Source organism: Gossypium hirsutum, chromosome A07 (assembly GCF_007990345.1).
Source record: "Gossypium hirsutum isolate 1008001.06 chromosome A07, Gossypium_hirsutum_v2.1, whole genome shotgun sequence".
Classification (NCBI taxonomy): Eukaryota; Viridiplantae; Streptophyta; class Magnoliopsida; order Malvales; family Malvaceae; genus Gossypium; species Gossypium hirsutum.
In genome coordinates, this window is record NC_053430.1 from 26380419 (window position 1) to 26392552 (window position 12134).

At 33.2% G+C, this 12134-nt stretch overlaps 1 protein-coding gene across 1 annotated transcript; it reads left to right on the forward strand.

Moving 5' to 3' along the window:
- Positions 1-8926: 8926 nt before the first annotated feature.
- On the forward strand, positions 8927-11755 carry LOC107953093 (glycosyltransferase BC10-like). Its single transcript, XM_016888315.2, has 8 exons — positions 8927-9366; positions 9915-10013; positions 10131-10231; positions 10338-10409; positions 10511-10601; positions 10688-10768; positions 11200-11259; positions 11335-11755. Exons 1-8 carry the CDS (start codon positions 8983-8985, stop codon positions 11524-11526), a joined length of 1080 nt encoding a protein of 359 aa, XP_016743804.2. The 5' UTR covers positions 8927-8982; the 3' UTR covers positions 11527-11755.
- The last annotated feature ends 379 nt before the right edge of the window (positions 11756-12134 follow it).

The window sequence follows — 12134 nt, forward strand, 5'->3', positions numbered from 1 at the left end:
TCTAATGGATCAAGTGCAAAGCTCTTCCCTTTCATTTTTACTTTGAATACATCATTTTCATTTGCATATGTGATTAAACACTAATTTGTTTCAAATATAACTTTGAAACCCTTTTAAATTAATTGACCAACAATCAACAAATTTTGACTGATGCTAGGTACAAATAACATATCTTTTATAAATTTTGTACCTGAAATGCTTTCAATTACAACTCTCAACTCTTCTTTTTCCCTTAACTACAATGTACTCTCCATTGCCAATCTTTACTTGGGAAACTACTGAAGTATTCAATTGTTTTAAGAGATCACTATCAAGAGTAATATGGTTGGTACAACCATTGTCAATGAGTCATTTCTCACTTGAATGACAAATTGCAAAGCAAGTGGCCACAAAGAGTTTCTCATCCTTTTCTCCATTAAGCAACATTTTTTAATGCAATTTCACTTGTGCACAGTATTTTGCTAAGTATTGCTTTTGCAAATTCTTTGATGATGCCCCATTTTCTGACATTTTTCACGTTGTTGGTCTGGCTCTCTCTAACATTTGAAAGTGGATGACCCTTTCTTCCATAGTGTTTACAAGGAGGGAAATCAGATCTTGTTCCTATATTTGTAATGAAAGAATCAGAACATGAATTTCCCTTATTGTTCTTCTTATGTTTCTTTTCCTTTCCTCCTCGACTATATTAAGCTTTCGCAGCTAATGTATCTTCAACAAACCCTTCAAATCTCATAAGTCTTCTCTGCTCTTATGCCTGCAAAGCATTCATCAATTCTACAAAATTAACCTTAGAGAAACCTTTAGTGTTTTCCAAAAAGAAGATTGTAGCTTCAAATCTGTCACACCCCAAATTTGACAGATCCGAAAAGAAAGCAAATAGATATGAAGGTTACCTATTTTGGCGCATTACGGTAGCATAGTCTATCATTTTACAATCTTCTGGAAAACTAAAGTTGACGCATATAGTATCTGCTCGTAAAAGTATCTAAAGATTTCATCTAGGGGTATTCTTCAATTGAAGAAAGAGTATGAAAATGAAGGGTACGCCTTAGAGTTTTGGCTGAACATAAAATGCCTAATAAGTATATGAGAAAGCTATAAGGGACTAAAGTGTAGCACATTACACCCAGCCCGGTCGTCGATCCCGAGTTCTAGGACACTACACCACCGTCTCACATTGATTTCATCATAATTGTTATGCATAGCCTATATGTATCATTTATTTTCTTTTGTTACCATAGCATTTATGCGAATATTAAGTCATACAAACTCAAACTAACAATTAACCACGCTAACATACACCAAACAAATGTAAAATAGACATGAATTAAGCCTTGGGACCACTTAGCAAAATTTCCCAATGATGTTACGTAGGTATCGATACTACCTTTAAGGTATTAATATTTCCTTTAAGTGGTATTGATACCACGTGGAAAATCAATACCAAATTAGCATTTTGTTTCTTACCAAATATTAAAATGTCAAAAATTAACGGTACCTTTCACAAGGTATTGATAAACTTATCCCGAGTATCGATACTCGGGTCAATGTATCGATACCAATTCTATAATTTGACTCCCTGTACTTTTAAAATTATAGAGGTATCGTTTTTAAAACCCACATATCAATAACTCTGCTCTGGACTACCAAATTTCAGCATGAGTCAGCATATAAACCATTTATATTCATCCTTAAATAACATGCTTCATTCACCTAGTTAAATAAACATCAAAATGTCCAAAACAACAATCCAAACATCATATTTAAGTCTATATGCTTTCAAACACAAATATCATGCAAATAACCCAAAAATGTCTTAGCAAAACCAATATAAAATCTACTACATTGCCTTAAACTCCCATATAAAAAATAACCATTGAGACCTACTATAGTGTCTAAAGAATGGCTTGGATCAATCCCTCGAAGGCAACATCACTCACACCGGGAACGCAACTACTCTGCAAAGTTTAGAAAGCGTGTGGGTAAGTTTAACAAGCTCAGTGAATGCTCAGAACAACCACTATGCAAACTAGTCATTATGCAACAACAAAGTAGACATGCAACACAATCATAACATCTTCTACTCCTGTGTCATGTTTTACACATTAATCATCTTTCATGAATGTTTACACATTAATCACATGAATATTTATGCATATATATTACAACACATATTAATCACATTTAGTCACTTTCAGTCACGTTTTATGATAGTTTGGCTCTTGAGGATATGAAACATAATGTGGACTCATCACCACACATCAGATACACAGATCTCCAACACACCAAAATGACTCAAAGAGTCAAACATGTCCTATAAGCGAAGCATATAGCTATCACTCTCTAATACACCAAACACATATATTCTGGTCAATGGAGCTTAGCTTACATTCCCTTATCTCTCCAAAAACTGCCATGAGTCTTAACGCCCCATATATCACAACACAAAGGTGAGTACTCACATTCCTATGACATGCCAACTATATCCAACGGTCTCATAATAATACAAGGCCAAAATATCCGCATTATTATCACATATTTAATTACCAATTTTCCACACATATTCACTGCATATTCACATTAGTAGCATAATATAATCACTATCACATGGCATAAATAACATACCCACATATTTTCTGCCACATAGAATGAACAACACACCCTCATATTCACTTTCACATCAGTCATAATAAGCTTATAGCATATGTCATAGCATCTTATATATGTTCATAATTTCACAATTTCACAAGCATACATATATCACATTTTATCATAGATGTGAGAAACTTACTCTTAGAATTTAGATTAGAGGTTTAGGCTACCTCTAAATTCCCAATTACACAATGAATCATCTACAAGCAGCTATTTCAAAACACTCACCAAAAATATGCTTTCACCAAAAAGCCGAACGCTTAAACAAGCTTTTCTTTGCCTTTGACTTTACTCTTTGAAGGTTCTACTGACTTCGAAACTTGAACAGGACAAACCACACAAACATAAAATCAAAAATCAGTAATTAACTCACCTTAAACAGTCAAAAACAATAGTCTAAGCTACGTTCCCTTTTAACTGAAACCTTTGACATAGAAAACTTTAAATTTGAATATTTTAGCCTACGCTTAATATTTTTGCACAAAACGAATTCCTTTCATCTACATATTCATCTATGACTAGTTCTCAACCTTTAAACTATACAAAACTACACGTTTTAAGGTATCGACATTTTTTGACGAATTTTGGCCATAATAACGAAAATTTATTTAAACTCAAAAATTCATTAACAAAACTTCAAAGTAACTTTAGAAACCTTCTAATTATGTTAAAACAAGTTGAAAAAGTTTTACAACCAAATTTTAATCCACCAACCTGAAAGCCACCATTACTGACCAAAATTTTGGCTTTTATCTAAAACATGCATTTTAATGGCTAGAAATTCGATTTAAAATTCTAGATAACATTTAAAGCTAATAGGAAGATGATTGGTTACCTTGAATGCAAGAAAAATTAACTTTTGTGAAATTTCGAAAAATCCACTCTTGAAGATGATGATGAAATTAATAAAGTTTTTGGGGGTTTTATTGGTTTCAATGGAGATTTATAGTTCAAAGGATAATGGAAATCAAGAGGGATTAAAAATTGGAGATCAAAAGCAATTGGGAGAGTTGGGAGAGCAAAAGGGGCGACACAACAAACAAAAAAGAAAGAAATAACGTGAAACATGTGGTAAATGGGAGGTTTTAGTTGATTTTAAAATTCTGGGTAAATTGTTTCATAAAAACTCTCAATTTTGACTCTTTTACAAATCAATCCTATTTCTAAAATTAAAGGTATTTAAAACTCATTTTAAAAAATCGACTCAATTTCCTAATAGTCATCGTTGAAAACATTATCGAATACCAACCTTATGAAATTTCGAGTACATATAGGCTAAAATTCCTAAAATACCATCGAAACTTTTAGGCTTTATTTTGGGGTGTGACATAAAGTATCTTTAAGAACACTCCATATGAGAGTCACCGCCTAGTTTGCATGAACACTGTTCTAGTTGGTTCTCATAACAGGATTAGTTTAGGGTTGATTGGACTGATTTGACTCACTTCTTGATTGGCCTATCTTTAAATGTTAACTTCACCAGATTTTCCTCTACTTGCCCCAAATTTTAGTAGGGAAAACAAATGATAATTTTAGTAAATATGGCCACTTGTCAAAATCCACTAAGAGAAGTTGAGTATATATATGGTAAGAAAAGAATAGAGAGATGGTTTTTCTTCTTTCTGTTCCACCCTCTAGTTCTTCTTCAAAGATCTAAACATTTTTTTCCTCTTCATTAAGCTGAAAGTTAAGGTTTTTGAGTTAATCGATAGATGTTTCAACCTCCTGGTAATTTTGATAGCTCTGCATATTATGATTTTAAAAGAGTAAGGGTGTTAAAAACCATATAAATAATAGGGTGTGCATAAGAGGCCCTACATAGGGGTTGTTTATAATTGAGATGTTAGTAAGTTGATTGTAAATGAGATTTTAATAGAAGTTCCATATTCTTTTAAGCAGTTATTGCTATTGGTTTAAGAAGGACAATCAGATTTGGAACTCTGAGTTACAGTAAAGGTGAGTTGCAGATGAGTCTTTGTCCTGACTCTTGCATGTTAGTTTATAATCGTAGATCAAATGATAATGTCTTTTTAGATAATTAGTGAGTGTATATGTATGAATTATCGTAAAATTTCTGCATAATTACAAATCAGATATATGAGTGGCTGCATGAGTAAGATAATGTGTGGTATGAGTGCTTGTGAAATCATGTATGAAAGAATATGAGTTCGTTACAAGTGTGAACGAATTTGGGTAAGTGCTTTTGTGTTAAGTAAGTAACATAACCATTTGTGATGCCTCTAGTAGGGTAGGTACATTGCTAACTGGACTAACATATCACGATATGAAAACATGTGTAAGACCATATGGTAGAGACCCATGGCATCATATGACAATGAGTATACTCATGGTGTTGCCTTCGATAAGATGTAAACTAGACAAGTAGAACACGACATGAAAATGTGTACAAGACCATGAGGGAGAAACCCATGACACCTTTTGAGATAGTCCGCTTGGACAGTAAACATGTAATATTCTATAAAGCTTTTGTAGTGTATTCAATAAATGTTTTATGGCATATTCTGTGATGCCAATGTGGCGTATTTTGTAATGCCTATGAGACGAGATTTTGATAATCACATTTATGGTGAAATTAGGGTAAGTTTAGAGACTTCACTAGATAACTCTGTGGTAAATATCTGAGTAAGTTTGAAAACATCTTTCTTTGGATAGCTCTGTGATGAAATTAAATATGACTTAAAGGCATTTCCTGAAAGAGTTCTCAATAGTGTTTTTGAATGGTGAATCCACCATAGTAGTCTATTAGTACAAGTAATTTGGCGTATTCATAATTATGATTAGTCTAAGAGTTTGTTAGATTTGAATTTGTTTACGCTATGTAAGGAAGTAATTTGAAGTATCTAGTGTCTGTCAAATTTGAGTATTTCATGCTGTATATAAAAAGTTTATCTAAAGTATAAGTTTTCCATCAAATCAGAGCATTCTCATATATGTAACATGATTGTTTGGGATTCCACAGGATGACTTAGAAGATTTCATCCATCAGAATAAATTGTGATCTTGTCATTTCAGTATGAGAATCTGCAAATGTAGGATTTGTAAAGTTCATCTTGAAAGATTAATTAATATAAGTACCCGCCAAGAATAGTATCTTTGAGTACCCTATCCTAGGGAGGGTATTCAACATCCGATTGAGTGTGAATCTGTCAAAGGTAGGTTCTGTATGGATATCCTTTTGAGAAGTGTATTCATTTTTTGAAAAGGAATGAGATTTGTGCTAAGTGGTGAAGTCTGGAATTTGCTCAATGAGTGATATGTGTGTAGGATAATTAAGTATGGAAGTTGGCATATATCTATACACTCAATATTAAAAAAGTATCCGCCAAAGATAAAGATGAAATCCAAAGTCTTCAAGATGAAGAATTCAACAAGAAATTCTTCAAGGTAATTTGGGTTAAAACTCACTAAGTTCGTATTAACTTACAAATGTTCGTTTATGTTGCAGGTTCACTTTAAGAGTGAGTACACCAGGAGGGACCAAGTCAGGATTGCATCAGGGTGGCAGTTCGAGTTGCAATATTATGCATACAGAGGGTACTATAAGAGTATTGCGCTTAGTATACTACACCATGAAGAGTCTGTCTTTAGCAAAATTTTGAGTTGTGACATTTTATACTGCTTTGAAAATCTAATGTATTCTTAAATCTTTTCTTTATTTAATCTTTTGTTTTCAAGACAATTAATAAAGTAAGAAGTACGTTTTTGAAATGGTTATACGTCGATTGTAAAATTTTTACTAATTGTTTATGTATTATAACATCCGATATTTGGATCCGATGATTCGAGTCGGGTAGAGGGTGTTACAAAATCTTTTAGGAATAGTTACGAGAATTTTTTGAACTAGTCTAGGATCAGGAAATTTCACATCCAAGTAATCTTACTTTGTTTATGATTCCAAGCAATTTGTCAAATTACTCCTTCACTGTCTCGGAGTCTTTCATCTTCTGGAGATCAAACTCTCTAATTAGGTTCAGCATTTTCGTTCCTTTAATCCTTTCATCTCCTTCATACTATCCTTCAAGAAATTCCAAACTTTAAAGGTTGACTTCATTTTCATGATTTTGAGAAAGATTTCAGATGAATTTTGCAGCATATAATGTAGCTCTTGCCTTTGATATTCTTGATTTCCTCTCCTTGTGATTCTTGATTTTTGCCATAATCGGATTGGTAAGTAATTGAAGAATTTTGTAGTCCTCCTCCATAGCTTCCTAGAGATCATTTGCCTCTAGATGAGCCTCCATCCTTGCTACCCATACATGGTAACCTTCACCATTGAAAATAAGTGGTGCAAGTGCAATGAAAGTGATTTTTAAATCCATAAAATAAGGAAGACAAAATATTTTCCCTTAGTTATAGGTCTCTCAAGAAGATAGCTCTTGATACCAATTTGTTAGAATAAATTTTGTTGTAACTTAAAGAAACAAAGAAAAAGACTAGGAGAAAAAAAAGATTGAAATAATTGCTGGTAAAGTCACATTTTTATTAAGCTAGAGTGTTGTTTAAATACATAAAAAAAAGAAATAACAACCATATCCTAGAATCAAGCAACTACCAGATTTCATTGTCAACAAACTCCTAAAATCGAAAAAAATAATGAAACATTTCAAAAAATGAGAAAAATTAGTAAAATTTTCTAACAAATCTTGCAGCAGCTAAAGCACAACTTCAACACCCTTGTACACTCGATCCTAACTCTCCCTTTTCCCTTGAATCAAAGGAACAATCAGAAAGAAGAACATCAAAAATTAAAGTCGGACAAGTAACATGTTTTAAGTAGTTTGCTTACAATAAAGTTGCATTGTCATAGTGTAAGCTACTCTATTAGTGGTATACAAATCTAACAGAAGGATAAAGAATAGAAGTGAGAAATAAGATGTAGATAGTCTTGGATAATGATACCCAAATCTGAACCATCAGTCTTACCATGTGATAATACACACCGAAGTTGTGTATTATCAATCTCTAAAACAACATCATTAACATGCCAAGAACGAAGCCACGAGACTGCCTCACATTGCAATTGCCTCAACCATGAAAGGTTCAAGAACTCCATGCGAAAAATTGGAAATGCAATAAACAAAATCACACATAGCATCCAGCATAATGGCTGCCCAATCAGTGGCATATTATTTGCAAAAATAGCTTTGTCAACAATACATTTGATTGTACCCAATGGGATTTTTTGAGTTAAAAACCAATTGGGACTGAAAAAATGTTTCTATAGTAGACCACCTTTGTAGAAAAGAGGCAGCAAAATAAACAGTAGCAGCTTCTTGGTTCTTATTTCTCTATATTGTTGAGTTGCGATGATAATAAATACTCCAAACGAGTGACAAAATCATACGATAGAATTTGATATTATACTGTGAGAGAATCAAACCTATAAAATCAAAAGTCGTACTGGGTCAAAATAAAATCCAACCAAATGCCAAACCTCCTTTGCGAAATAGTAGTAAAAAATCACATGTTCCACGTCTTCCACTACCTAATAACATCAAAAAAAAATAGGGCCAATATTCAATCCTCGGCATACCAGATTCTTATTATAAAGGATAAACTTGTGAAGGAATATCTAAATGCAATATTTAATTTTAGAATTCAAGAGCTCCTTCTAAAGCGCATTCCAAAGACCATCCATATTATAGTCATTCATATTCAAAAAAAGTTGAAATGCAATTTTATAGCTAGAACTAGTAGTGTAAACCCAATTACGATTGAAGTGCCAAATGAAATGATTGTCTAAAGAAAACATGCTAAGTAATAACAAAGAATGTGTTGCGCATCATAAGGTGATAAAAGGCCTTCCACCAAATCCTTATCCTAAACACTTACAGCTTGTTTGGTTTGGTGTATTGGCTTAATCGGTGGGCCCCACCTAATACTTCTGTAACACGTCGTTTGGTTTGATGTATTGGTAATACGCATCTAATCCATTACCTTCTTAATCGGTGAAATCCACCGATTTCTATTCCCCCATCTTTGCCCAGATTAGCTACTGATTGAGCATCACCTCCCTGATTTGCCCTCCCCCCATCCCCTTGTTTCTCTTCTGTTCCTTCATCCGATTTCCTTCCTTATTTCTTTGCTTTTGTTTTCTGCCGATTTCCTCCCAGTCCATTATGCCTCTTTGCTGCCGATTTGTTCCCTCCGTTTCCTTTCTTTTTCACCTATGGTTTCTTTTTACAGATCACATTACATTGATCCATTGAAGAATCTGGGGTTGGTTGTTGGATACTGATTGATTACCTTGAGGAGGAAACTGAAACAAATGAGAAACACATGAATATAGAGCTCTTTTGTTTATACTAGATGAAGGTAGCTAAGGAGTGGCGATTAGGTAGCATGGGTGATACTAAGATCTTGCCTGGATCTCGCCATCGCTCTCCTTTGAAGAGGCCAATATGGATTATTTTAATGGTTTCTTTTGTCAGCCTTTTTCTAGTTTGTGCTTACATCTATCCACCGAACAGCGATGTTGCATGTTATGTATTTTCTTCTAGAGGTTGCAAGGTCCTTACTGATTGGCTTCCTCCTCCTAAAAGGGAATTAACTGATGAGGAGATTATTTCACGGGTTGTGGTTAGGGATATTTTGGATACACCTCCTGTCGAATCCAAAAATCCTAAAATTGCATTCATGTTCTTAACTCCAGGTTCATTGCCATTTGAGAAGCTTTGGGATATGTTCTTCCGTGTAAGTTTTTTTTGGTTGTTGTTGCTAGTTCATAAGTTTTTTTTGGTTGTTGTTGCTAGTTCATTTTTCCCTTTCGTGATCTAATGTCTTCATATTCTTCATGGACTTTATTTTTTATTCCATTAAATCTCATGGTTATTATCCTTAAATTCAGGTTGGTCATTTTACTAGTTTTTGTGTCCAGGAATTGCCTAATATGAATGAGAGCCATATGTATTTCATTTTAGTAAAGAACATTTCCTTTGTTGATTGCCAATGCAAATATGTTAATGTGTATGGCGAAGGTATTAGTGAAATCAATCTGGCTTATTGTGAATTGATATAATTGCTAGGGTGGAGGACAAGGCAATTCCCTGCTTTGTATGATTCAGGATGTCTGTATCAATTCCTTTTGGTTATATCGACTGTCTGCTCAGTCTGTATTGTTTCTGTTGAATTCTTGCAGAAAGGAATTCTAATAACTTTGTATATCTTTTTCTGCATTTTTGGTTTTTGAATTATAATAACCATGTATCCTGATAAAAAGGTTTGCTCAATTTTCTTGGCAGGGTAATGAGGGAAGATTTTCTGTTTATATCCATGCATCAAAAGAAAAACCAGTGCATGTGAGCCCTTACTTCCTTAACTGGGAAATTCACAGTTCTCCGGTATGTTTCTTAGATCAAATTTTGTGGTTGAGCTTTGCTATCTGATATATGACTACTTCAACAATTATTGTACGGTTAGTTTTTCTATTGATCTATTTATTGACACTGAATTTGCAGGTTACATGGGGAGCATTTTCTATGGTTGATGCAGAGAGACGATTATTGGCATATGCTCTAAAAGATCTTGATAACCAACATTTTGTTTTACTCTCTGACAGGTAAAATATAGTTCGTGTGATTAACACCCCCGCCCCTCCCAAAATATACATATATATATTTACTTGTACTTTTACCAAATCTGAAGTATTGATGGTGACATTGCAGTTGTATTCCATTGCATAATTTTGATTACGTCTACAATTATCTAATGCATGCTAATATGAGTTTCATTAACTGGTGAGTAGAATCTGAGAGTATTACACATACATATACGCATAATGGACTTTGTTGCACCATTTCCCTTGTTTGAAATTTATCCCACCCACTTTGTTTGCCAGCTTTGTGGATCCTGGACCTCATGGAAATGGCAGGTATTCAACACGCATGTTACCTGAAGTAGAAGAGAAAGACTTCAGAAAGGGTGCACAGGTATGTGTTAATTGATATTATAAAGTCTCTTATGAACTTATACAGTGTCTTGTTGTAGCAAGTTTAAATCATTGAATTTTATGCAGTGGTTCACAATGAGGCGGCAGCATGCTCTGCTAGTCATGGCTGACAGTCTTTACTATTCAAGGTTTCGGGATTACTGCAGGGTAAATTTTATTAAAGTATTCTGTTCTCGTTTCGAATTTACAGCAGCCTTGCATTCATTGATGAGAGCGTTGGTTCACTTTTATTTGTTCCAATTTTAATGATTATTCTTTGTATTCACCATTTCGACTATAATGTTGAAACATAAGAAGAATTAATTTTAGGTGGCCTAAGTGTAACTTCTTTTGGTACATGATGCCAAAAGTAGCTCTTAACAATTGCTGTTTATCGAAAGCATTACGTATCCTTACTATTGTCTGTTAGACTGGTCTCAACTATCCTTATTGATGTTTATTTCCGTCATTTTCTAGCTTAACTATTAGCATTAGCACTAAGATAGTATTTCTAGCTTTAACAAGGGCACAAAATGATAGAATTTGTGCCTAAGTTTATGTTGCTGACATTCAATCATTCATGTTCTTGATTATAACAGCCATTTGCGGATGGCAAAAACTGCATTGCCGACGAGCATTACCTCCCAACCTTTTTCAATGTAAGAATCATACTCTGCATCATGTTTTTCATACATTTCACTTTAGCTTCTTTTAACGCTTGTTCCTTTTATCAGTTGGTTGACCCCGGTGGCATCGCAAACTGGTCAGTAACGCACGTTGACTGGTCTGAGAGAAAATGGCACCCTAAATCATACAGGGCACAGGATGTTACAGAGATTGCTTTTTCCCTTAACTTGTGGAATGGACACATGAAGTTGGAGGTTATTTTCAATGGCAACTTTGGACAGTATTCGTTTTCCTGCTAGATTGGTGAGCTATTTTGTTTGAAGTGAAGAATCGGTTTCATGGAAGGCCAATTGGAGTTGAGAGCAAGGTGAAAGAGATATTGTATCGGCTTGAATTTCTTCTATTGAATGCTTGCTTTATATTTTTAGTTGAAAGTGAGATATTGAGGCAGTACTTCCGTTTAATTCAGAATTGTTGTAAATTCAATCGAGTTCTTGATGATAATTCGATATGGTTATGTTTTTTTTATTTTTTAGAGTTCAATTCTTACTTATTAAATTTTATTAGTTATAATTATTTTAAATTTTATTAAATCATATATTTTAATTAAAATATATTTAATATTAATTATTTCAAATTATCTTTTATAGTATCATATAATATATTATGATTTGAGTAAATTCATATAAGAATATTAATTATTAAGAATTTTATTAAATTATATATTTTAAGTATAATATATTTAATAATAATTATGTTTAAATATGATTAAATTATTTATTATTCATATTAATAATCTTATCAAAATTTAAATAACAATAACAATAATAATTTACCAAAACAAATTTCTGGTAATTATTAAGAATTTTATTAAATTATATATTTTAATTAAAATATGTTTAATAAT

Bases quoted from the DNA above. Each gene is read 5' to 3' on its own strand.
- LOC107953093 (XM_016888315.2), top strand. From the start codon at position 8,983: ATGAAGGTAGCTAAGGAGTGGCGATTAGGTAGCATGGGTGATACTAAG. The intron at 10,602-10,687 runs GTATGTGTTAAT...AATTTTATGCAG, and splicing joins ACTTCAGAAAGGGTGCACAG to TGGTTCACAATGAGGCGGCA. The intron at 10,769-11,199 runs GTAAATTTTATT...TGATTATAACAG, and splicing joins GGTTTCGGGATTACTGCAGG to CCATTTGCGGATGGCAAAAA.